At 40.0% G+C, this 27,443-nt stretch overlaps 1 protein-coding gene, 1 non-coding gene and 1 pseudogene across 2 annotated transcripts; all 3 read right to left on the bottom strand.

Annotated features, from left to right (window-relative positions):
- Nucleotides 1–441: 441 nt before the first annotated feature.
- LOC130020021 (fatty acid-binding protein, adipocyte) lies at nucleotides 442–5,407 on the bottom strand. Its single transcript, XM_056110636.1, has 4 exons — nucleotides 5,272–5,407; nucleotides 1,742–1,914; nucleotides 1,095–1,196; nucleotides 442–667 (listed from the first exon to the last, which is right to left on the bottom strand). Exons 1-4 carry the CDS (start codon nucleotides 5,342–5,344, stop codon nucleotides 617–619), a joined length of 399 nt encoding a protein of 132 aa, XP_055966611.1. The 5' UTR covers nucleotides 5,345–5,407; the 3' UTR covers nucleotides 442–616.
- An 8,313-nt stretch (nucleotides 5,408–13,720) lies between these two features.
- Nucleotides 13,721–27,443, bottom strand: part of LOC130021846 (high mobility group protein B1-like) — a 36,622-nt pseudogene continuing 22,899 nt past the window's right edge.
- Nucleotides 22,986–23,091, bottom strand: LOC130023104 (U6 spliceosomal RNA). The gene has a single exon (XR_008792413.1). It is a non-coding gene; the product is annotated as a U6 spliceosomal RNA (small nuclear RNA).

The following is a 27,443-nucleotide window of genomic DNA, read 5'->3' as shown; positions in this document are numbered from 1 at the left end:
CATCATTTTTGAGCAATTAAAGAGATAGCTTGCTTTACGAATAGTTTTTTTAGATTAAAAATTTTAGCTAGCCTAAAATATCTTTATTTTTATGACATGCATTGCTACTCTGCTTCTTATTTAATGTTCTACAACATGTAGGTATGAGATGACAGATCTTGAGGCCAGTAGGTTATGAACAATTCACTACATTTAAAAGATTCAATGTCTCTGAAAGGTAATTATTTGACTATAAATATACAAAGAAAGAAAAACACCATACCCATTCATAGCACGTATTTATCATCTATTCAAGGTAGTAGAGAATTGTCTCATGGTATATTATGAAAACTCACATTATTCTTGCAAAAAAAAACCCCAAAAAAACAATAGTTTCTATTTTTGTCACTGAATTATGAGAAAGAAATTTTTCAGCACAATGAATAAATAATTATATCACCCTTTAAATCTAAAAAAAATTTATTTAACCAACACAGTTACATCTAGTGAAATCATTTGGGGAGAAATCGATTACTTGCTAATTAGTGAAAAAAAAAACCAATATATTTGGACAATGCATCCAGTGAAACATTGTGAAGTTCGGTGCAAACATCAATCCAGCTCAGAGTCTCTTGATTTAAGCTCTCTCGTAAACTCTAGTAGAAGTGACGCCTTTCATGACACATTCCTAGACACAGAAAAAATTCTTAGTCAATCCCTGGAAAACCATGTGTTTGTTTATTGCCAGTTGTAGGAAGGAAATGAATGGATTTGAAAGATACTTGTTTAGGATTCCAACGCATACCTGATGCTGTAATGAATTAGGGAAATAGCAACAGCCTCCCTTGTAGTCAATATGGTAAGTGATAAGGTGAAGTAGAAATGCCTAATACATATGGTGCGTGCTGAGATGTATCTGGGAATACTTTACGGGGACTATATAAGTATGTGAGCTCAAAAGCATGAACTGCTATTCTCAAAATGATTCCAGAATCCCATGTCCCTGTAGGATCACTTTTTTTGCCCTGCATAAACAGGAGTGATTATGTATTTCTCATAGTAATGATGATGACTTTGTAACAGAATCCAGAATGAAGTTGCCAGAAGATACTCACCACCACCAGTTTGTCATCCACTCTCTTTCTCTTTATGGTGGTTGATTTTCCATCCCACTTCTGCACCTGCACCAGAACACCTCCATCCAAGGTAAAACAGCTCTGTGGGAATAATTCAAAATGATTCTAACATATGGTGGCAGAAGGCAAAATTTAAAATACAGCTCCTTGGAAGAAGTGTTTTAAAATTGTTTGTAATTCTAAGCAACAAGAATCTATTAGAAAGATAATGAGTGTAAAAACAAAAGCATAAATATTATACAATTATCAGCAGTTATACATGCAGAAGATTGAAAACCCTTCAGTGAATAGATGGTCTAAATTTACATTGAGAAGATGGTATTTTAGGTGATTACCCGCTTTTTAATTTCACATTTTAATGACTTCTTTCTATCATCACAGTAATTCTGTTACTCTATGCTTGGCATGACCAATCAATTATAGTTGTCATTTCTTTAAATAAGGGCAATTATGTGAGACACGAAAAGATTCACTAAGTATTGAAAAAAGACTACATGGTTTAGATCTATGAGGGCACCTATGGCCTAAAAGAGAATCTCTTAACCCTGTCACAAAGTGAATTCTAGTCGGAGACCAGCATTTAGAAGTCGGGCTTAGCCTGAGAGCTCTAATTACTTATTGCTCACCTTGACTTTCCTGTCATCTGCAGTGACCTCATCAAACTCTTGGCCAAGTTTGAAGGAAACCTCGGTATTTTTGAAGGTACTCTCTGATTTAATGGTGATAACATCTCCACTCACACTAATAATCATATTCGGTTTGGCCATACCAGCCACTTTTCTGGTTGCAAAACCCACTCCTGCAGTTGGGAGAGAAAAAGAAGGTCAAGTTTGCATCTCCCCTCCCTCACACATTTAAATCGGAGCTGTGAAATACATGTACAGGGGAGTGTATTGATGCATATAGGTAGTTTTATATATGGGGACATCTGTGAATATTATATGCATAATAGGAAAAAGATATCATTGAGTTTGTTAAAGGCCTCCTTGAAAATAGTTAATGGAAATGAATAGAGCAGACTAGTCCTTAAAGAAACATAAGACAATTAGTTAGCAGTAGATCTATTTAAATGTCCCCTTCTGGATTCAAATACAACTCCACAGAAGACATAGTTTCAGTTTTCAACAAGAATTTGTACAGGAGACAGAGCGATAGTACAGTGGGTAGGGCATTTGCCTTGCATGCAGCTGACCTGGGTTTGGTCCTGGGTATCCCATAGGGTCCCTTGTATTCCATATGTTCACCCAAGTACCACCAGGACTAATTCTTGAGTGCAGAGCCAGGAGGAACCCCTAAGCATTGTGACCCAAAAAGAAGAAGGAAGGATAGAAAGGAAGAAAGAAAGAAAGAAAGGAAGGAAGGAAGGAAGGAAGGAAGGAAAGAAGGAAGGAAGGAAGGAAGGAAGGAAGGAAGGATTGTACAAATATAAAGTTTTCTGAGATACACACCAACACTCACACACCCACACACCATTCATCCGCCCCACACACAAACACACACACACACACACACACACACACACTTACATTTTAAAAGTTACTGTTCTTTCACATTAATTGATAATCTCAACTACTAAGACTACCAGAGTTTTATTAAATTCTAGTGGTAATTCGACCACTTCTTAGATTTAAAAAAAGTTATCTAATGTATAAAGACAAAACTCTTAATAGGAATTTGGGCCAATGTAGAGTTGCTCAGTTTAAAAAAAAAAAAAAACTATTTTGGACACCAAAAATTCACAGTTCAGAGCTTTATCTGCCAAGTCTATTTTTCTTGGCTTCTGTTCCAAATTATTCTACCATGAAATCAAGGTTTTAATTAATTTCTCCCAAAGGCAAAATATTTCCCACATTCATATCATTTTAGAATGGTGATATTGTCCCCAATACATCATAAGAAATGCTAAGGAATGCTTAGTTTTTAATTGTAAACACTTCAAATTTTAATAAATCAAAGTTTGAGTATACTTAGAAATTGCTACTCTGATTCCCAATTACCCAAATAGCAAACTTATTTTTAAAATCAATATATTTTTACTTTATAATTTATTTTAATTTTGATTTTTGAGCCACACCCAGCAATGCTTAGGGATTATTCCTAGTTCTGCAGACAGGTATTACATCTGGAAGGTCAAATGGGATGCCGGAATTAAACCTGGGTCAGCTACATACAAGACAATTGCCCTTCCTGCTGTACTATAGCTCCAGCCAATGAATGATTTGTCACCTAACATAGACAGTGATAATTTGCTACCATTGCATATCTAATTGGCATTTTTTGACAGTGATAAATACGTTGAATTTTTAAAGATGTAGATGAATCTAAGATATTTTCTTTACAAAAAAACTACTTATAGATGCCAAAGATTAGGGTAAACAAGGAAATACCTATTGCACAGAATATTGTGCTGCTGGACTTTAGATTTAGTTCCTTATTTGAAGAAAAAAATGACCCCAGGTGGGATAGCAGTATGCTATTACAACAAATTGTGGCTCTGTTACAAAACCAAACATGAAATGAGAGAACACAGTGAAAAAGTACAGCATGGATAGTAACTCCACATCAGCCAAACATGAGAAAAATTCAATTCTTCACCTGCCTGAGCCTGTTTTCACTTTATCAGTGAAGGCACCTTGCTTCTGGATCATGGGTTAGAGCCGAAGATTTCAGAAGTCATGGCCTCTCATTATCATCAGAACTTTGAGATTTAAAATATACTAATTTAAGAATTTAGATATATTGGGGCTGGAGAAATAGTGGCGGAAGTAAGGCACTTGCCTTGCATACAGTGATCCCAGTTCAAGCCCCACCACCCCATATGGTCTCAGTCACCACATGAGCGACCGCTGAGCCAAATAGTATAGCCTTCATTCTGGCATCTGTCTATCAGCACAGAGTTGTTTGCTGAATCACTGATATTCTAGAAAGCTTGGTCTCTCTCTTGCAAAAATTCCTGGTTTCCCTCTTCCCTACAAACAAATAGGAGTTATAGGCAAAGAAAAAATAATAAAATATTTAGGGAAAGGTTGAGGATTTGGGAATTAAATCATAACCTCTAAAAAATATTATATAGGGGCTGGAGCAATAGTACAGAGGGTAGGGCGTTTGCCTTGCACATGGCTGACCCAGGTTCGATTCCCAGCATCCCATATAGTCCCCCGAGCACCGCCAGGAGTGATTCCTGAGTGCAAAGCCAGGAGTAACCCCTGAGCATCGCTGGGTGTGACCCCCAAAAATAAATTCTATAAAACCCCATTCCAATTACACCCCTGGGGTGAGATTTATCATGCATGGGATATGGCTGGAAAGGGCATTAAAGGTCGAAGTTGCCTGAGAGAGAGAACACATCTTTGCTTTGTCCTACCAACTTCCTTGACCTTCATAACTTTCTGTGTAACAGTTGCATGATCTTCTAGCAGTGTCAGCAGACTAAAATCCCCAAAGCCTTAATATTAAAGAAAGGATATTTATGTTCTCCTTTTCTAATTACTCAGTATTTCCATGGCATCCCATGTCATCTTTGGTCAAAAATATTTGAGTCTGTAAGATAATATCTTCTGAAATTATGATTTCTCTGCTCCATATAATAGCCATACATTTTCATGTATTGATATGGAGACTATAAAAAATTGCTAACATACATTCACTTTATAACTTAAACTGAAATCAGAAATATGATGCCTTCAGTATCCAAGTGGGAAATATTGCATGATAAGAAATAATGGATTTTTCCCCCAAATAATTGTGTATTTTATAGGCGAGAGGGAAAAAAATAAAAACAGGCAAAAAGCCAAGTAAATCAAAGATTCATAAGTTTAGCAAGCAAATCAAATCTGGTCATTTCTGTGACCATGAAATTTCATTTAGAACTTTTTTCATATTTGTTCTCCTTTAAGGAGCATAGTTGTAACTTTGGTCTATACTATTTCTACAAACAAATCACATTTAAAATTTTTTTCAAAGCACTTCTGACACAAATAAGTTCTAAAAGGGATTCAGAGACCTCTTAAAATGACTCTCGCTTGCAAATTTTTATAGTGTCTATATAGAAAGCAGCACTCTCTTTAGTGTTTCCAGAATTAAAGAAATAACAGAAATAAGCCCTTCTGCCCTAGAGAAAAAGCTACAAATATTATAGAACAGCAAATTTCCTTACCCACTTCCTTCATGTAATCATCAAAGTTTTCACTGGAGACAAGCTTCCAGGTACCTACAAATGCATCACACATTTTGTGAGCTTTCTAGGATTATCCTTTCAGATGAGAAAGAAGTTGAAGTTCTCAGGAAACTGGTATGGCTCACTTGAGTCCAGATACCTTCCTTTTAAAGATGCTCAGAACATGTGATCCCAGGAATAACCAATTGGAAATGATATCAGACCATTTTCTTCGTTACCAGTCTTTGCATTTTCCCCTCTGAGTCATGTTTTTAATAGAAATTTCTCAACTTTGACTCTCCCTGGCAAATGGTCACTGGGCTTAGGGTACAAATTATTTTGAACCATTACCAGAATATTTAAAATGTCCCTGTTTTGATAGTTTAATGTTCATCACCCTGAATTTCCCCCTATTATTTTAATATATATTTATCCCAGTAGAGAGAAGAATAATTACCTTAGGATAAACTTTGACTCCATTTTCTGGATATTCTATCAAGATTGCAATTATTTGGTTCTTTTGAATTGTGGAAAATAAAAGTTATCTTGAATATAAAATAATTGCAAAAGCTCTTTGGGACTGTACTATGTCAGGAGTTACTTGGAAATTGAAATTAAGTAATAACCTTTAAATTGTACTGGGTTTCTCATGTCAAATGTTTTGCATGAGTGTAAAATAAATCTAATTATTCCATTATAAATCTGCATTCAATCCACTATGGATCTGAATTCAATAATAATAATCATCATCATTTAAGCCTATAGGATTAATATAGGAACTTAAGGTGCTTATCTAGCACAAGGCCAACCCTTATTTGTCCCCAGCACTGCCTCTGGTCCCCTGAGCACTACTAAGAGTGATTCTTGAGCACAGAGTCAGAAAAAAAAGTAAGCATGTAATATAGGGTATGGCAAAATGCCATCTAAAAAACTTTAAAAAATTAAATAATCACTTAAACTCACTCATATACCAGAGGTGAGAGTATAATGTTGATTTCTATACCCCTTTAAAAAATAGGTCCAATCTAAATATATAGCCTATACCTAGAAAGTAATTCTGTTTCTGAATTATCTGATTTATCCTAACTAAATGGTTTTCTTTATTAGAGAGCAATTAAAAGTGTTCACAAGCTACCAACACTTATTTCCTTCTTTCACTTAGTGAAGAATTCATGAGAAAACTTTCACAAAATAGTCAACATTTAAATAACCCCTTGCCCTTTACCATAAAATGTATGTCCCTGAAGATATAACAAAACAGATGTAGAAAATGCAGAGGAGCTGTTTCAGTACAAGAGCAGTGGGAACTTCTGGCTTGATTTCCATTTATACCAATGTCACCCAAACAATATCATCAACAATAAACTATACCATGTGCTCCTACAAACCATGACAAAAATATGTACCTCCTGAGTAGAGTCCCAAATTTGATAAAAGCAGTGACTCTCATCTAGGAAATTCACTAATGGATATCGAGTAATTAAGCATTAAATAAAAGACAGGAATGAAATCTAGTTTGGTGAGAATCTAGCAACACTCCTTTGAAAAATAGTAGGTGAACATTTCTTTTGGTGTGTCTTCATATTCCTATGTCAACTTATTTTAGTGTCTGATCACCTTAGAGAAATTGACAAAGTTGAGATTTTCCAGAAAAACTATTGGTTCTTGCAATGATTTTCTATAAGTAAATATAGTGATAAATATATAAAGAACATTAATAACTTTTAGCAGCAATGGAAGAAAGCGTGAAAAGATAGTAGGATATATATGAAAATTTTTTTTATCATGAAATTGCATAGAAAAGCAAAATTGGCTTTCCAGAGTTACTTGTTTTTAAAGCAGCTCAATATATGTTTCAGACACCCGAGCCATCCATTGGAATCCTAATTATCCTTCTACGCACAAGAACTCTAAGCTATGTCGTGTATGAGGCAGAAAATCCTTTCAAAACAATAAGCTGTCCAGAAATTTGACGCAACACCTCATATCTTATATGGTTCACATCTATTCTACAGTTAAACTGGAATACAAGTGACTGCCTCGTTTCTCCATAAATTTTTTTTATTTCAGTTCCTAAGACATCACCTTGCCGAGTGGATATGAGCAAAAACTCCCTTAATAAATAACCACAATATTTTCCAAAAGTGCTGATGGACTGCTATATGAATCAGGTAGTAGGTAATAAGCAAAATTGCACTACAAATAAATCAATGTGTCATAACCTTGAATTCAATACTTTGTTACAAACTCATGTATTAATTTGGAGAATTTAAGTTTAACAAAAAATTCAGTGATCATTCTTTCTAGAAAGCTAGCAGAAGGCACTATTCTAAGCATGGTAAGACAAAATAATAAATAAGGTGTGATTTCTCTCTCTTTTATTAATGCTCAAAATCATCATTTTAGTTACTAATCTAGGGGAAAAACCCTTTGTAGCGTTTTATTTCTACAATCATCTTAGTACAATACTTTTTTCTTTTGCACACTAGAGACCCTTGCTGCTTCCCAACTTTTTATACCTAGCATATTTTATAACTCCGACAAGGTAAGTAAAACCTTAACTCTTTTTCTAATCCCCCCACTTGCCTGATCTTCCTTCTCTCTCCTGAATATTATTCCATCCAAGACTTAAATTTCCAGATACCTAATTTGTTCACCTTGTTAAAAATATTAGAACTGATTAGATTATTCATTAACAAAAGCAATGAAGTATGCTTTTTAGTCTACAGAATCATGCCTACTGCCTATGAATGAGTTTTAAGTCATATTACTTATATATGAGTTTTAAATCACAAAACTATCAGTTTTCTAAAGAAAAAGTACCACCAGGAAAAACAAATTATGAGAAGAGGAAGACAAAGTAAATTTGTTCACAAGATAAAAGTTAGGCGATGAGCAATGAGATTCATGGAGAAAAATGGAAGAAGTTGAGAATTGATATAGCAATGGTATAGGAAGTGCCTTCCTTCTGGAAAAAACGGATCCTATAAATATGTGACCCAAAAAATTGTACTTGATTATGAAAGGAATTTACATAGGAATGCCTATGTTTTTGTTCACAAATATTCAGATATATCATTAAAATGCACATACCCGGCCAGACTCTTTCCCCAGAAGTGAAGGAAAAGGGTCTTCAATATATCTGTGCTTTGCTTTGGAAATGTAGAGATTGGGGGAGATAGCCCCAGGCCCCCAGTGCCCACTGGGAGCGGGCGTGCTCTGGCTGGGGCTCATGCTGACAGCTCTGCACTTTGCTCTACTGTGGCCAGCTTCCATGGAATGCGTCCCGCTGAACTTTGCCTGTGTTTATTTCTTTAGGAGGAAATGAGGGTATTTTTTTTCTGACAATTTTTAAGTTAAAGAGGAAACATACCCCATTCCTGGATAATAAGGAACAGAGACAAAGCCCCAATGACAGATTTCCTCAGCCTGTGTATGGTAGGTTAAGGGTTCATGCCGAAACTGTCCACTGATTAATGCCAATTTTTATTACCAATCTCAGGACAGTTGTTACAATTTTAAGATGAAAATCTTGGGGAATGCTTAGCCGTATTTTACTTGAACTCCTCTCACATGTTATTTTGAGCGTAATATGAAAATTATTTAAAATTTCCTAGATTGATGGGAGAAGCATGCTAAAAGTAGACTGTAGACCAAACATGATTGCCACTCAATGCAAACCACAGCACCCAAAAGGAGAGAGAGAACAAAAGGGAATGCCCTGCCACAGAGGCAGGATGGGATGGGGGTGGGGGTGGGAGGGATACTGGGACCCGTGATGGTGGAAAATGGGCACTGGTGGAGGGATGGGTACTTGATCATTGTATAATCGAAACCCAAGCACAGAAATTTGTAAGTTTACAACTGTACCTCATGGTGTTTCACTAAAAATTTTTTTTGAAAAATTATGCATGGGGTACATTAAAAACCCTCTGTCCTTGTTGCCCCCCAATTTTATTTTAATAAACCTCTCTCTATGAGTTAAAAAAATTTCCTAGATTAGGTTTAAGAGGCAGAATCAAGGTAACCTGCATTAGTTCATACACTATCCATTTTATAGGTTCACACCAACTCCTTGACTTTACAATGGTGATGGTTCTGGAAAGGCTAAGCAAACCAGTGAGCTATGCAGCAGTTAACACGGCCATGTCTAATTACAGGCCATGCTGAGCTTCAGTCATTTTTCAGAACTTCCTCAGTAGCGCTCTTCCTCATGAAAGGGAGTCTTCATCCGTAGCGTAGTGGGTGCAAGCAGGAATTAATTGAAGAGCTTGCCCAGCACTTTCTGAATGTCAAGTGTGCCCTACTTTGCCATTATTTATGAAGCAAATTAACAAGGAAATCCAGAGAGAAATGTACAAGTGAACCTTTGTGACATCAGAAGACATTGCCAAGAATATGTCCAAGGGACACTGAGAGACTGAGGCACGTACACACACTAAGTTTGTTCTTTCACTACCTCCGAGCCCTTTGAGGGGAGAGGTGAGATCATCTTCATTACTGTATACTGAAGGCTTTTCATTCTGTTTGACATAGGAGTTCTGTATACTTTATGTTGAATTAGGAGCACATCAATAAGATTGACGTATACCATATTAAACCATAAATGACCTATAATATCATCTTTGAGTTTTTCCAAAAAATTCTGATTAGCCTCCTTGAAACTATGACAGAGTGAAGGAAAAAAATTATGTTTAAGGAGGTATTCCAGAGAACACAAGATTCATCTTCTGGTCCTCTGGAATTGTAGTCCTCTGTCAACTGCTCCTTGTACTTGTAAGAACTTGTCTCCGTTCATAAAGAATGGACATCCTGTGCTGCCCCCACCTAACTTCCAATCATAGCCTTGCCCTTGCTTTTACCAATCTCAGACCACTTACATGTTATGCGTTTTCTTCAATCTCTCACAAGTTGTGCGTTTTTATTTACCTAAATTGAGGGGAGTACAAAGAATATGGGCTGGAGCGATAGCACAGTGGCAGGGTATTTGCCTTGTGTGTGGGCCGGCTCAGCTGAGCCGGGTTCAATTCCTCTGCCCCTCTCGGAAATCTGGAAAAGTTACTGAGAGTATCCTGACCGCATGGCAGAGCCTGGCAAGCTCCCCGTGGCATATTTCGATATGCAAACACAGTAAAGACAAGTCTCACAATGGAGACATTACTGGGCTTGCTCGAGCAAAATCGATGAACAATGGGAGGACAGTGCTGTTACAACGCTACTATAAAGAATACAGCCAGCCATGTGTCTCTGAACATCTAGTAGATGCCAGGTGCTGTGCTTGATACTGACATGAGATTGAATTAAAAAAAAAAAAACAGGAGTTTTTTTCACCAATCAGATGGGTGGATTGTGCATGTCCTGAAGAGAAGGTGTGTGTGTAGGGATGGGGGTGGGGGGGGTGCTGGGCATCAAGAGCACATGTGGCTGGTAGCAGGTACAGGCTCTCGTTCATTGTAGGCACATACATGGTATAGTCTATGATGGAGAAAGCAATGGCCAGGGAGAAGAAGGAATACAAGAAGGAAAAAGAGAAAGAAGAAGGAGGAAAAGGGAAAGAGAGCAAGTAGCAAGTATTCTTAGGATGGAACCCTGCATGGAAACCTGTGACTGCAGGGAACATGGATGCACGTGCTAGAACATGCACCCCAGAGCCCAGAGCCACTGTGCAATGGTGCTGACAGGCACAGAGCTGCAGTGTCTCAGCCAGGAGTGATTTTCATTAAAGGAAACACTAAGTCTCTTCAGGGACTCAGTTTTGCTGTGGGGCTTTCCCTACCAGTGAACTCTGATCCAGTAAGAAGGCACAAATATCAGCCAGCTGTGAACTGCATTTGCCATCTGGGTGTTAACTTCCCCCTTTTGACGAAAATCCTCTCAAAAATCCTCTTGCACTGGGTTAAATGTGCATTCCTGCATTTATTCAGGGAGCGGCCAAAAGTCTTCAAACCTAGACATTACTGCCCCTGTTCTATGATTCTGAATACTTATTTTTATGTTATTCACTGTCACTGTCCTCCCATTGTTCATCGAATATGTTATTTCTTATGACCATTAGTTGTAGATTTTTGTTCAATGGCAATCAACACATTTGTGATAATTTCATGGTTGCTTTATTAAGTGTTACATAGTCTGCGTTCTTTGGCAGATTGATTTCTATCATATTCAGCTTTCTTTTCTGTAAAATTGAAGTTCTGTTTTATGGTTACTGTTTAAATGATCAACCTTAAATGATGAGTATTTTATTCATTGCCTAGCATATATACTTGTTGCTGGGCAGACCCTTTATTTAATGAGTTGAAGCTAGCAGCCATAGTAGTTGTAACAGTAAAGACCTACAAGATAAGTCATGTAGGCTTGAGCATGTGAATGTGGCCTGCAAAAAATTAGGAAAATGGGGGCTAGAGCGATAGCACAACAGGTAGGGAATTTGCCTTGCATGTGACAGATCCAGGTTCGATTCCTGGCATCCCATATAGTCCCCTGGGCACCGCCTGAGTGCAGAGCCAGGAGTAATCCCTGTGCACCGCTGGGTGTGACCCAAAAGGCAAAAAAATATATATTAGAAAAAGTTTCTGATGTAAATTAGCTTCACTCACAATTCTCTAGTCACCTTTAGCCTACTTTTTTTTTTTTTTGTGGCGGGCCATACTCAGTAGTGCTTGAATCTTACCCCTGGATCTGTGTCCAGGGATCACTTCTGGAATGTTTGGGGCACCCGAAAGGGAGCTGGTGATTGAACGTGGGTCAACCACATGCAAAGCAAGTGCTTAATGTGCTACACAACCTCTATAGCCCCACCCATAGTCTTAGAATTCTCAAAAGGTTATGCTTTTCCCAGTTATGATTCTGAAGTGAAATTTTAGGCTTGAGACCATGGCAATTCATAAAATTCAAAATGAGTTTTGTTGATATTCATGATTTTTTAAAAAAGGACAATTTTTCTCAAAATGTCATTTTATACTTTCTTCCTCTTATTGTGAAAAAATTTCCTCCAAAATGAGAATACTTTTAATGTTTTTTAAAAAATATGTGCCCAGTACAAAAAAATATTAACTCTACTGATAATTTACTGTGCAGATCATTATTTATTTATTTATTTATTTTGCTTTTTAGGTCACACCCGGCGATGCACAGGGGTTACTCCTGGCTCATGCACTCAGAAATTACTCCTGACGGTGCTCGAGGGACCATATGGGATACTGGGAATTGAACTTGGGTCCGCTGCGTGCAAGGCAAACACTCTACCCGCTGTACTGTTGCTCCAGCCCCTAGATCATTATTTTTAATGTTTCAAAAAATATCGTTGTCAATATATTTGCAAACAGATGTAGAATATAAAGACTAAGTTTTATTAAAGACATCGGGTGTTCAAAAGTAGAGAGACACTCTGGGGGAAATTGTCTATCCCAGAGGCTGCGAGAGGGTTGGGATGGTGGGGGATACTGTGGCCATTGGTGGTGGAAAATGTGCACACTGGTGGAGAGATCTGGTGGGTGTTCGATCATTGTATGACTGAAACACAAACATGAAAGCTTTGTAACTGTATCTCACAGTGATTCAATAAAAAAATTGATTAAAAAAGACATCGGGTGTTATTTATATCAAGACTACGTATAAACTTTATTACACTTTGTCTTCACTTAATTTACTATCATCATCTTCTCATGTCAATTGCATAATTACATCTCACTTTTCCTGATTCTTGCCTAGTATTGTGTTCATATATGTGTTCTGCTTTGATGAAAACATCCAATTTTCATTATTAAAATTATTTTAGAAAATACGTTATATAAAATGTCTCTATGACTATTTTTATCACTGTATAACACAACCAATGGTGCTTAGGGGTAACACTCAGTGGTAGTCAGGGAGCCAAGCAGAGCCAGGGACTAATTCCAGGGTTCATGCATGTGCCAGTCCTCCAAGACAGCTCCATGGTGTATGAAATGCAAAGTGTGTGTGTGTGTGTTTATGTGTGTCTGTGTGTGTGTGACTTAAGATCTGGTTAATGCAAGGCAAGTGCTTTATCTCCTGTGTTAATATTATTTATTTATTTAAATTGTTTTTACTTAGAAGCATTCAGAATGTCAACAAAACAGCTGCAAATTTTTTCTTTTTCTTTTGCAATTACAGAGTGGTATTCAGTTAACAGAACAACAATTATTTTGTATAAGCTGTATCAGAGACAACTGAAGATGAAAAAAACTATCGTCTCCATATATAACTAATTTGTGCTGTGAACCAACAAGAACCTGCTTTAAATTTCCATGCCAATTTACAACCCCCATACTGTACCAGGCAAGGTTAGTGGCTATTGAAAATACCACCGGGACAGGGCTATCTAAAGACACATTCGGTAGTGGGTTAACTATACAAAAAAAAAAGACACTGTACCGTTTAAAAACAAATCTTACACAGCCTTACATTTCAATTTTTTCTTTAAAAGGAGTGAATTGTGTATGGGGGTAGGGGGTTAAACGCTTTATAGACAAGAAAAAGAAACTGCGCTAGAACTGGCTTATTCATCATCATCATCTTCTTCTTCATCTTTGTCTTCTTCATCCTCCTCTTCTTCCTCATCCTCTTCATCTTCTTCATCTCCCTCCTCTTCCTTCTTTTTCTTGCTCTTTTCAGCTTTAACAACTCCCTTCTTGGCCACATCAGGCTTTCCTTCAGCTCGGTATGCAGCAATATCCTTTTCATATTTCTCCGTCAGCTTGGCATCCTTCTTTTCGTAAGGCTGTTTATCATCTGCAGCGGTGTTGTTCCACATCTCTCCCAGTTTCTTTGCAACATCACCAATAGACAGGCCAGGATGCTCTCCTTTGATATTTGGGAGATAAAGGTAAAAGGTAAAGGCCCTCCCGTTGATCGTCGATTTGCTCAAGCGGGCCCAGTAACGTCTCCATTGGAGACTTTGTTGTTACTGTGTCTGGCATATCGAATACTCTCGGTAGCTTGCCGGGCTCTCCGAGAGGGGTGGAGGAATCGAACTCGGGTCGGCCATGTTGGCCGCTTGTAAGGCGAACGCCCTACCCGCTGTGCTATCGCTCCAGCCCATTTGGGAGATACTCAGAACAAAACAAGAAAAAGGCCGAAGGAGGCTTTTGGGAGCATTGGGATCCTTGAGCTTCTTTTTTGTTTCCCCTTTAGGAGGGATATGGGTTGGAGTGATAGCACAGCAGTAGGGCGTTTGCCTTGCATGCAGCCAGCCCAGCAGAGCTGGGTTCGATTCCTCCGCCCCTCTCAGAGAGCCTGGCAAGCTACTGAGAATATCTCGCCCGCGCGGCAAAGCCTGGCAAGCCACCCGTGACGTATTCAATATGCCAAACACAGTAACAACTAGTCTCAAAATTGGAGATGTTACTGGGCCCGCTCAAGCAAATAGATGAACAACGGGAGGACATTGCATTATAGAAGGGATATAAGTTTTCATTTCTCTTTCATAACAGGCCTTGTCAGCCTTTGCCATGTCTTCAAATTTTCCTTTCTCTTTAGCAGTCATAGTCTTCCACCTCTCTGAACACTTAGAAAACTCTGAAAAGTTGATGGAAGCATCTGGGTGCTTCTTCTTGTGTTCCTCCGGGTAAGTTTACACAAAGAATGCATATGATAACATTTTGCCTCTCGGCTTCTAGGATGTCCTTTGCCCATGTTTAATTGTTTTCCTCAGCAAGGCACAGAGATGCCCAATGTCCATTCGGCTCTCACTTGCCCCAGTGCTGTCTCTATGGAGCTCAATGTACTGCCGTTAATATTTTTTAAATAATAAATGCCAAGAAGTAATAATGAAGGATCAACAAATATACAAAACTTACTGAGGTTACTGAACTTTCCTCCAAAACGATTATGTTCTTCACATAGTTTCAGTGAAAAAGATTTTCTCAGTCAAATTAACTTAAAACAAGGTTGCTTTTAATGGGATTTATTTTAAATAGACAACATGGGCACAAGATAAGGAGATAATAGGACATAAACTTGAATAATAAAAGAAAGAGTGCGAAATCTACACAAGGCCTGGTATATAGTTTTTCCTGGTCACTCAACACTTGTACATGTGACAGACTGAAAAACTGTTTGACTACCAAAAATGACCAAGAAAAACCAACTTAATTTAGGTAAGTGGATAAAAAGGAGACTAAACATTATATGTTAGTGTTATAATGTGTTATTAGTCTTCGATAAAAAAAATGTTAGCTTGAAGCAACTTCTCTTTAAGTCTTAAGAGAAATGGTTCAGCCTTTTAAGTTCATTCAAAAAAGTGAGCATACTTCCTTTGATCATGTATTATAATTTGTTTTGCAAATAATGAGGCAAGAAATTTACTGTGATTGGGGCTGGAGCCAGTGGGTAGGGTGTTTGCCTTACATGCAGCCAACCCAGGTTCGATTCCCAGCATCCCATATGGTCCCCTGAGCACCGCCAGGAATAATTCCTGAGAGCAGAGCCAGGAGTAATCCCTGTACATTGCTGGGTGTGGCCCAAAAAGCAATAAAATAAAATAAAATAAAATAATTTACTGTGATTATACCTTGGTCATTACAATTGTCTCAAGAACCAATCAGAACCTTAAAAAGTACTGCTTGCGGGGGTATGGTGCTGCCAGCAGGTCAATCTGTACCTGTGAGGCGAGTGCATCAGCAGCCTCATGGCGCCTTTAGACTTCCAGATACCCGAAAATTGCTGCTGTGCCTTTGGCCAGACCCCAAAACCTTGGGGCAAAGTTTACCAAGAAAGTAAACGGCGAAAAGTTAGGTATGTGGGAAACACACCCACAAATCACCTCCAGCTCAGCTATTTAATTAGAGGCAAGGCCTCTTTGGTTTCTGATTGAACTGTTTAATGGCCATGATCCCAGAGACTCAGAAACGAATCTCGGGACAGAGCAGCTTTAGGTAGAAATGTGTCCGGTCCCTGCAGTGGGCTACCGGTGCTGGGCCAACACAGGTGGGAATAGGTTTTGTGCCTTGGCCTGTTCCCCCCTGGTGGCCCAGTGGCTGCCATCCTTCAGAGGCCACTGGATAGTCACATTTGGGCCCCCAGTGACGAGACACACAGGGAGTCACGGGATGGGGGTAGAGTCGGCCTTGTCCTCCCCACTCCAACGAGACCCCAAGTCATCGCCCACAAATGGCCTCTCTGGCTCCTGATCAAGCTGCTTAACAGTCGTGATCCCAGAGACTCAGAAACAAATCTCGAAACCCAGCTGCTTTTGGCAGAAATGTGTCCAGACCCTGCAGTAGGTTACTGTCGCCGGGCCACCCCAGGGGGGAAGGGTGCTGTCCCTCCGCCTGCTCCCTCTTGGCAGCTTAGTGGCCATCATCCTCCAGAGGCCACTGGACAGTCAGGGTTGGGCCCGCAACGACGAAACTTGTTGAGCCTCACAGGATGGGGTGGAGCCGGGCCTGTCCTCCCCACCCCAATGAGACCCCAAGTTATCGCCCACGAATGACCTCTCTGGCTCCTCATCAAGCTGCTCAACGGCCATGATCCCAGAGACTCAGGAGCAGATCTTGAAACCCAATGGGTTTTGGCAGAAATACCTCCATATTTAAGTGTTTAAACTTCGGAATTTCAAAACCACATGGCCCTACTGCAGCCACGCAACATCATATGTTATTCATAACCAGCAATAGAACACAAATTGTCTATTGTTGCCTTTTCAGCAGATCTGAGTGTTGGGGTAAAATCTCAAATAATAATGGTGGGTCTGGTGTCGAAATATTGAATGTGATCAAAGTAGACAGAGAGTAATGTGGAAATCATCTTCCCCACAGGTAGGGGGAGGGTGTGGAGTGGGGGTATACTGGGGTTTTTGGTGGTGGAGAATGGGCACTGGTGAAGGTACGGGTGTTTCATTGTGTGACCGAAACTTAGACCCAAAAGCTTTGTAACTGTTCTCACAGTGATTCAATAAATAAAATTATAAAAAATGAAAAAAAATGTAAGGTGGAGTTCATGCACAATTCAATCAGCTAATCAATGGCTGAATAAATAGCAGTACTCCTACAAAAATAAAAAAGTACTGCTTGATCAGTGGTTGAAAATTTGGACTTATTGTCCCCAACATGAAAGTTCTCTTTGTTAGTAAGTATAGAAAACAGGTTTAGGATGTTGTATTTTCCTGTGGTAAAAATAATTATTCTAATTTTAGTTTTCTTAGAATGCTTATTCTATTATGTTTGCAAATACTGTACAGTGTCTTACACATATGTAAGAACTTGTAGACTGGGTCTCTCTAATATCCAGAAAATTTAGGAACTGAATAAAACTAAGTGGAAATATAAAAATATATATAATTAAATTTAAGTAGTGCATTAAGTAGTGCAAAAATCAATTAGTATAGAAATATACATAAAAATTTAGCATAAATTTCTACTTAAAATTCAGGAAACTAAGTTTTGTCTCTAAGCATTGAGATTTCCATGCCTGAGAGAGCGCCACTGAGAAAGTTTTGTTTCATAACCTTCCCATGGTATCATACACCATGAAAGATCTGCTTACTAGTATTGTGCAGACCAAGGATAATTTTTTTTAGATGAATTGGTTTTGTTCAAGGATTTTTTTTAATCTTCTTCCCATTCTGAAGATACCACTTGACATTAGCACTGTCCTCCCGTTGTTCATCAGTTTGCTCAAGCAGGCACTAGTAACGTCTCACAACAAATTGTGAGACTTGTTGTTACTGTTTTTGGCATATCAAATACATCACGGGTGGCTTGCCAGTTTTTGCCGTGCGGGCAAGATACTCTCGGTAGCTTGCCGGGCTCTTCGAGAAGGGTGGAGGAATCGAACACGGGTTGGCTGAGTGCAAGGCAAATGCCCTACCCTGTGCTCTCACTCTAGCCCTTAACATTAAAGTATAAATTTTGTGGAGGTTGTAAATGTATTCATAGAATAAGACCTGTGAATTTTCTAATCATATTGAAGCACAGTGGGTAGGGGGTTTGCTTTGCATGTGGCTGATCTGATTTTGATTCCTCCGCCCCTCTCAGAGAGCCGGGCAAGCTAGTTAGAGTATCTCTCCCGAAAGGCAAAGCCTGGCTAGCTCCCCGTGACATATTCAATATGCCAAACACAGTAACAAGTCTCACAATGGAGACGTTACTGAGCCCACTCCAGCAAATCAATGGACAACAGGAGGACAGTGGACAGTGGATTGAAGCTTAAGTGCTTTTTGTTTTGTTGGTTTGGGGGTTGCTCCCAGTAGAGATTGCAGGACCAGGTGATACCAGGGATAGTACCCAGGCTCCTGCATGCAAAATGAGTTTTCTACCCTGTGCCATTCATTACCTCAGCCTCCTCACTCTGCATTTTAAATATGTGCTATACTGCAAACTTCTCTTTAAAGTGCATTTAGGATGTTCCTAACTACTAATTCCTTAACTTTTCAAAGAAAAGAAAGAGGGGGACTAGAATCTACTTTCAAATGCATTTTGTTTTGTCATAAAAATATGAAACCTGAGTTTTATAAGTAGTGCCTTTCCCTTCCCAGGATTACCCCAAGTCAGGAATCTGAATTCTTTTCAATACACTAAAGACAAAAACATGAGTTTCTGCATTCCCTGTGAAGTCCAAGTGGAATTTTCCTTCATTCCACTGTCTTCAGAATTGTGTTTCCTGATTGCCCTAAAACTTGGGAGTTACTATTCCAACTCTTGCTCTTTCCCCTAGTTGTCTTGCCAAATTCTGCACATGTCATTCTTGCTTCCTCCCGAATCACACCCTGGGACATTGTACTCATTTTGTAGATGGCTTTTCCCCCCCATGTCCTTTGACATACTTCTGAGTTCCTCAGGACTACGGAACGTTAACTATTTTAAATCAGGCCCATGACACATTCTCAGTTGCCAGGTGTTTTTTTCAGATACGTGTATTGTCATTATTTAAAAATAGAATTCTATTCAAAAATCACAGAATAGTAGTTCAGAGTGTAACTCAACAATTTCGTAGTTGAAAAAATATTTGGAACATAAAATTCTAATAACTGAGTCCGCTGAAGAGTGCATTGAGTTTTAATTGTGGGATACATGGCTAGTAAAATGATTTGGCAATTCAAGTTAAAAAAATCTATGTATCTAGAAGACAGTCTGTAATAATTTTACTGTGGTATAATTTTCTGATGCTTTTAAATTACGTTTTTTCCCAAAAATGTTTTTCTATTCTTTGAGAAATATTAAATAGACTGTTCTTGAGCAATTTACTATCCTTCATTGTCCTTCTGATTTTCTTCTATGATAGCAATCTTAAAATAACGTCAAGAAAATTATTAGAAAAATCACAGAATGATAGTGATATCTCTGACTATTCAGGGGAAGGGACAGGACATGTTCCTAGCTCTGTGCTCAGAGATTAATCCTGGGGTACCATACATCGTGTCTGAAATCGAACTGGTGTCAGCTGCATGCAAGGTAGGAACCATAACCTGCCTACTATTTCTCCAACCCCTTCAGATATAAAATGTTCTCTTCAGTTTATAGATCTCAAATTTGTTTTACAGCTTATCCAAAGTAGACACAGATACCAACTTCACCACCAGAAAACAAAGCTCATATTGTGTTTCTCTCTTCCATATTGAAATTTTATTTTCCCAGTGTTACTCTAAATCATTTTCCCAGTGTTACTCTAAATCGGGCTGGAGTGATAGCACAGTCGTAGGGCCTTTGCCTTGCATGCAGCCAACATGGCCGACCCGAGTTCGATTCCTCCGCCCCTCTCGGAGAGCCCGGCAAGCTACCGAGAGTATCTCGCTCGCACGGCAGAGCCTGGCAAGCTCCCCGTGACGTATTCGATATGCCAAACATAGTAACAACAAAGTCTCCAATGGAGATGTTACTGGGCCCGCTGGAGCAAATCGATGAACAACGGGAGGGCCTTTACCTTTACCTTTACTCTAAATCATAGTGCAGAGTATTTTACATTTGCAACCATTCTTTCCACTGTCTGTATTAAACACATCCCAACATCTCCTTATATTGGGGGATTGTGTTTTACTTTGGACCATTTTCCCTAGCCTTCACGGCAATCAAGGTAGTGAATTCCAAATAATACTGCACTCTTGGAAGGATGGTGGAAAGTAGTGTACTGTTCAAGAATTTAAGAATGCAGAAGTTTGGTCTCTGGCAGCTCCCTGGTTCAGTTTGCCTGCAAATGCTAGATAGACCAGGGTGCATAATACACTGCCATCAGTTTAACCAGATGAATCTCCAAACTAAGTTCTAATGGCAGTTGAGGTCTTTCACTGTCTCATTCAGAGGTCCGGGAGAGCAGGCCAGGTAAGGTAGGGCTTCTAGGCAGATAGCAGAATCCTAATGACAAGGTACTACTTGAGACTCAGTGAGGAACCTGATTCATAATAAAAAGGCCCAGACAGTGGGGCAATAGTGGTCTGGGACAGTGCAGACAAGTTTCAGTGTCATTACTAAAATGTCTGCAAAATAAGCACTGGGGGCTCAGAAACAAGGAGGCAGACTCATTACCAGACCACAGAGCAGATGATGCTCTGCTCCCTAAGAGGACCAACAGGAAGGTTGTGTTTCTTGGAACAAAAACCATTCCAGAGGTGAAGACAAGACTGAGAATCCAGGAAAGACCAAAGTGGCTTCTGTCACCAAGAAGAATAGAAAGAGCAACCAACAGTCACAATAGCCATATCAGGTCCCACCACCCCTCCCCCACTCGGCCACTCGGCTTTTAACCTGGTCATCCGATTAGTTCTTCAGACATAGATTTTATTTTAATCTGTGTCTTCTAACTCTCTCTCTCTCTCTCTCTCTCTCTCTCTCTCTCTCTCTCTCTCTCTCTCTTTTCCTTCTAACTCTCTTTTTTTTCTTTTTTTGCTTTTTGGGTCACACCTGGCAATGCTCAGGGGTTACTCCTGGCTCTGCACTCAGGAGTTACTCCTGGCGGTGCTCAGGGGACCATATGGGATGCTGGGAATTGAACCCGGGTCGGCCGCATGCAAGGCAAATGCCCTGCCCACTGTGCTATCTCTCCAGCCCTCTAACTCTCTTTTTAAGGTTCACTATTACAGAGGAACACTACAAAGACATAACTAACATTTCCTTTTTCTTTTTTGATTAATAGTCACTGTCACAGTCACTGTTCTCCCGTTGTTCATCGATTTGCTCAAGGGAGCCCAGTAACATTGTGAGACTTGCTACTGTGTTTGGCATATCGAATACGTCACCAGTAGCTTGCCAGGCTTTGCCGAGATACTCTCAGTAGCTTGTCGGGCTCTCCGAGAGGGGAGGAGGAATTGAACCTGGATTGGCCACGTGCAAGGCAAACGCCCTCCCCGCTGTGCTATCGCTCCAGCCCTTGATTAATAGTAAAACACAAAAACATGGTTACAATCTCTCAAGGGAGATGAGGCTTTAAAGTAGCTAACGAAGGGCTGGGAAGTAGCACAGGGGTTGAGCTGATTGTGTCAGGTCTCAGTTCACTCCCAAGCAGCACCACCAAAACATCAATCAGATTAAACTACTGCAATACAGTGACACAATGGCATAGGCATGCATATGTTCAAAGAGGATAATAATTTCATCTAATCACAGAAGCCTGAACTGGATGAATCATGGTTTCATTTACAGAGAAAGTTGAAGCATCAAGCAGTCATGTTTGTGGCTGAGGCAGGCAGAGGGGTTCGAATCAGGATAAAATGAGGAAACATGCAGAGGACGTACTTAATAAATTAGACCTTTGCAGGGGAGTCAGGCTTTGGTTAAAAGTCAACGACTGAGATTTTTATCTATAGAAATTTGAAAATATTTTAGCCATTTGTAAAGACAATACCCCTTTTATAAAAATGATTCTAGCCAAAGGGATAGTACAGGGGTAAGGCTTTTCCTTGCATGTGCTCAACCCCTTTTCAATGCCTAGGCACAGTATAAGGGTTTCCCAAATGCCTCCAAGACTGAGCACAGAGCCAAGAGTTAGCCAGGAGCTGCTCTAGGTATGGACCCCAAACAAGCAAACCAAAATGATTCTAGAAGCTCTGTTGAAATTGGAGCTAAATTTAACTTAGGACAAGGGAGGTAGCCAAGCCAGATGTAAAAGACAAGACTGGTGGAAGCTGTTCCATCGAGCAGGAGAGAGAGTATAGTGTCTACCTGACCCTAGTTCTGAAACTGGATTCTCTCTAGCTGATCTCAAGGCAAAGACACCAGGAATCCCAGCTCTGACAATTGCCCTCTCCACTTTCCCTCTCCCTGACATTGGTGTTGATGAAAAGCCTGGAAGACGTGGAGAACCCCTCCTCAGACAGGCCCCAGGAGCCTCTCAGCGGCACCATGCACTTTGACTCACCTATTCTCTTGGCTAAATTCTAAGTGGAATAGTTTTTCTTTTTTCCTTCCTTCCTTCCTTCCTTCCTTCCTTCCTTCCTTCCTTCCTTCCTTCCTTCCTTCCTTCCTTGCTCTCTTTCAGTGGTTTTATTTTCAATTTTATTGTAATTTTTTTTAATACAGAATGCAGCACTGGAGCAATAGCACAGTGGGTAGGGTGTTTGCCTTGCACACGGCTGACGCGGGTTCAATTCCTCCACCCCTCTCGGAGAGCCCAGCAAGCTACCAAGAGTATGCCGCCCACAGGGCAGAGCCTGGCAAGCTACCCGTGGCATATTCAATATGCCAAAAACAGTAACAAGTCTCCCAATGGAGACATTACTGGTGCCCGCTCAAGCAAATCGATGAACAATGGGAGTACAGTGTTACAACGCTACAAAATGCAGCACAAATTTGCATGTCATCTTTGCACAGGGCCAAGTTAATCTTCTCTGTGTCCTTCCCACTTTAGTAAATGTGCTGCCGAGTCCAGCACTTTCATTATAATTTTTTATTGAATCACTGTCAGATAGATCTTTACAAAGCTATTCATGGAAACAGTTTTTCAGGAACACTATTTGTCTCAGAAGGAGCTTGGAAGATTTTTGTTTGTTTGTTTGTTTTTTGGGTCACACCCCGCTATGCACAGGAGTTACTCCTGGCTTGTGCACTCATAAATTACTCCTGGCGGTGCTTGGGGGACCATATGGGATGCTGGGAATCAAACCCAGATCAGCTGCGTGCAAGGCAAATACCCTACCCACTGTGCTATTGCTCCAGCCCCATGGAAGTTTCTTTAAAAGTAATGCTTTGGAGCTGGAGAGATAGTACAGTAGGTAAGGCCTCGCACCCATCCCTAGCACCCATACGGTCCCCTGAGCACCACCAGAAGTGATTCCCGAGCACAGAGCCAGGAGTAAGCCCTGAACATTTTCCAGGTATTTTTACTTCCAAAATAAAATCAGTCAATAAAATAAAAACAAATAAAACTGATTATCTGTTGCCACATACGCTGAGGGTGAGCGTGGCAGTTATGCCATCTGTTCTCCCCCGTGCTAGAAGAGATTTCTGGTCACAATGCAGTTGTGGACAGGTTAGCAGCTCAAAATGAGGTATCACTCCTAGCAAGCATCACAGCTTAAGTAAGTGTGAGCACTGCAGTCAAGAACTGTGACACCTGGGAGCACCTAATTGAGCGCCCCAGTGATACCACCAGTGACCTTCACAACCTTATGAAATTGTGAGCTTCCCCGGGGCTGGGTGGGGGGGGGCACAGCAACCTGATATGGAGCCCCTGGTGAGCACCACAACTAAAAGCATGAGTACCTCATTCTGACACGTGTGCAAACTCCACACCATAGCTACAACAACATCCAAAACAATAAGTCACGGCGACAAGGAGAATCAATTAATTTCAAAAAATGAAGATCAGGCCAAAGAGATAGGACAGTGGTTAAGCACTTGCCTCGCACATAGCCAGTGCGATCCTCAGCACCGCATACAGTCTCCTGAGTACTGTCAGTAATAATCCCTGAGTACTGCCAGTTATGATCCCCGAGTGCATATCCTGAGCCAGTCCCCAAACAAAACAACAATAACAAAAGAATGAGGATCATTTTTTAAAAATGACTCTTTGTTGTCTCCAAGCCAATAACTGGAATCCTTTGAATTTGGATTTTGTTTCTGTACTTTTTACAATCTCCCTCGCAGAGGCCAGTTCTTACATGGGAAGTTTTGCGGCTCCATTCTGCCAGGGCTCTGAAGGCCTGAGGCAAAGCAGGTGTCCTGACAGCACCAGAGTCTTCCTCCGGACACCGCAGGCTTGGTCAGGCTTGGGAATAATGTTCAAAATCTCCTCCCTGGCAAATGCGCCTTTTTCTGCTGCTCGAGTAAATTATGTTTGACACACCTTCTTGGTCTAATTATAAAGGTTTGGCTGAGTTGCCATTTTATTGAACTGAACTACCGCAGAAAGATTTTGAAAAAGGAAGAGGCGAAGATGAACCTAGAAGGCCTTCTCATGGCTTGAGAGATGGCCTGGAGAAGGAGCAACTTCAGAACCCCTGTCGGGCTGATCTCTGTGCTACGAGGTAGGCATTATGCATAAATCTGCCTGACGTGGGCCAAAGAATTACCTTGGATCTAATCACAGCATCAGACACTTGCCAGCTCCTCTCTCATTTGCTTCAGAAAGCTGGGGAAACTCCCTTCAGCCAGGTAAGGCCTGTGCTTCTGGTTTAGAAAGCAACACTCATCATTTTCCCACCTGCTCGCCTACCCAGATATGAGAGGCTTATTGGATCTGAAAAGGATTTTATCCAATTGTCGACCTATTGGTTATGGGAGCAGAATTGGAGTGGGGTACAATTTTTGAATGAACTAAATAATAATTAGTAGTTTTTAAAAAATGGGAAAAAGGTAATTTCTGGGTCTTGTCCACATCAAAATCCACATCTGACAACTGCAATTGAGACTAAGCTGAAGAGTTAAAGGGAAGAGGAAATCTTACAGCGCTAGAACACTGTGCCATGAGTTATCACTCAAAGTGAATCGGACTCCACTATTTTCCCCTGGCTTAATGAATCTCCCATAAGACTTCTTATTAGGCTCTTTCTTCATGCTGGATTTTCCATTAAACCTGTATCTTACTGGCTTGTCTCTATGGCTCTGCTTCTAACAGCCCCTGTTCTCCCTTATACACAGAATTCTCCTAACTTTCCTCCCCTCACATCTTTCTAATCAAGTTTCATTCAATTAAAAACAGCCTCGCTTCACTAAAATATATGTGTATTATATATATATGTATATATATGTATCATATTCAGGTTATTTGCTGTTGACTACCTTAGAAAGAGATTTTGCTAGTTTTTAAAAGGAAGAGGGAATGTCATAGAAAAATGTTCCAGGAGTAATTATAGCATCTCAAGTTGTTTGCAACTCTGTGGTTGAGCAAGTAAAGCAGGCTTTCAGAAGAGAGCTTTTATAAACTTCCATATACAAAAGAGGGTGAGTTTTTTGCCGGGGGTAAAATAGAAGCATTCTCATAACTCCTATTGTTTGAACATTGATGTAAAGAGAATTCTCCAAGCACCCAGGTGAACTCTCCCTCCTCCCTCCAGAGAGACATAAAAGAGAATTCAACATAAATCTTTTAATAATCAAAATACTCAACCACTGGGCATGGAAATTCCAGAAAAGACTTCAAAAGAAAAAAATTTCCTGCCATCTAAAGTATTTAGTCTTTAATTACTAGAGAAGGATAAATTCATTTGGAAAATCAGGAAAGATACCCGAGAAGGTACAATTTGAGAAGGAATAATAGAAGGCTGTAAATAAGCATATGACTGGTGATGTTTTTTGAAAGCACTTATTGAGGGCCATAAGTGTGTGGGAAGGTGGACATGAGTGCATAAAATGTTTGGGTCCAGGCAGTTTACAGAGGTGAATCTGGAGGCTCAGTTCAGGAAAGGCATTTGTCAACAAGAAGAAAGTCATTCGGGCTTTTCAATAGAGGAGGTGCTAGTTGTGAAATCAGATGCAAATTTTAATAGGTTTCTTCTCCTTGCAGGGCTGGCTTTGTTTAAAGGGTGGCCAGCAGTTGTGACAAGACCAATTAAAAGGCTAAAATTATCACCTAAAAGAGAAAGGGAGGAACCAGGGAATTTTGGTGGGAATAGAGGAGTCAGAGTTGATAATTAGAGGAGGATCATATAAAGGGCTTTTCTTACCCTGTTATCCTGGTGTTTTTTTTTTTAACTCTACTCTTTGCTGCTGGCTTCTGTTTTGTTGTTTGTTTTTCAAAAAGTGTGTTCCTTTATCTCCTGTTCCCACCAAGCTGAGCAGTTTCTTCTCTGAAATAACATTGTTTTGATAACATCTGGGCTCACATCTTTCCTAAGTTTGTTTTGAATAGAATTCCTTCCTTAATTTTTAAACTGGATTTGACTGTAGCTACCTAGTCTCTGCTTAGGTGCAATCAAAGTACATCAAACCTACATCCTGCTCATCCACTACCATCACCATGACTTTGACCTTAAGAAGATAAACTGAAAAAATGTGAAACTTGCAAAAAGATCTTTTGTTGGACCAGATAGTGTGTAAAGCAGATAAGGCACTTATAGTCAGCCTGAGTCCAACCCCTGATACTACATGTGGTTCACTGAGCCCCTCTAGGAGTCATTGCTGAGGTCAGAGCAGGAGTAAACCCTGACGACAGCCTCATATGGTTTAAAAATTAAAAAGGAAAAGGGTGTGGGGGGTAGATATTTGGCCTTTCTCCCAAAACAACCTGTTTCCAAATAACTCAACAATAATTCAACCAACAATTCAACACACAATTCCCCAAAGCTCTCCAGTCAGTAGAAGAGGAAAAGAAGAAGGTGCAAAGAAACAAAATACTCACATTTCTTCAACTTTCCCACTAATTGTTGAAATCTTGCCCCTGAAAGAGGGGGTAGTTAGGACATTGTTTTGGTTTTAGTGGCCCTACTCTTTGATCAATTTCAGGCTAAGATAAGAATGAGGAAGCATAATATTTTATAATAATACCAGGTAAAATTCACCGAAGAATTTCGGCTTCTCCAGAATGCAACTCTACTTCCTTTTACACTGCAATAACTTACAATCTATAATCAAAAGCTATTAAGTAAGTGTGTTGAATTGAGTTCTTATTTGAATTTTTTTTTAAAATTTGTGTTGGGCTGGAGTGATAGTACAGCGGGTAGTGCGTTTGCTTTGCATGCGGCCGACCTGACCAATCCGAGTTTGATTCCTCCGTCCCTCTCGGAGAGCCCAGCAAGCTACCGAGAGTATCTCGCCCACACGGCAAAGCCTGGCAAGCTACCCATG

This window comes from Sorex fumeus, unplaced genomic scaffold (genome assembly GCF_029834395.1).
Source record: "Sorex fumeus unplaced genomic scaffold, SorFum_2.1 ptg000002l, whole genome shotgun sequence".
Taxonomy (NCBI): Eukaryota; Metazoa; Chordata; class Mammalia; order Eulipotyphla; family Soricidae; genus Sorex; species Sorex fumeus.
This window is presented reverse-complemented; position numbering and strand designations above follow the sequence as displayed.

Excerpts from the sequence above, each read along its gene's own strand:
- LOC130020021 (XM_056110636.1), bottom strand. The coding sequence starts at position 5,344 with ATGTGTGATGCATTTGTAGGTACCTGGAAGCTTGTCTCCAGTGAAAAC. Across the intron at positions 1,915-5,271 it reads TGATTACATGAAGGAAGTGG|GAGTGGGTTTTGCAACCAGA; the intron begins GTAAGGAAATTT and ends TCCCAACTGCAG. Across the intron at positions 1,197-1,741 it reads CAGATGACAGGAAAGTCAAG|AGCTGTTTTACCTTGGATGG; the intron begins GTGAGCAATAAG and ends TTATTCCCACAG.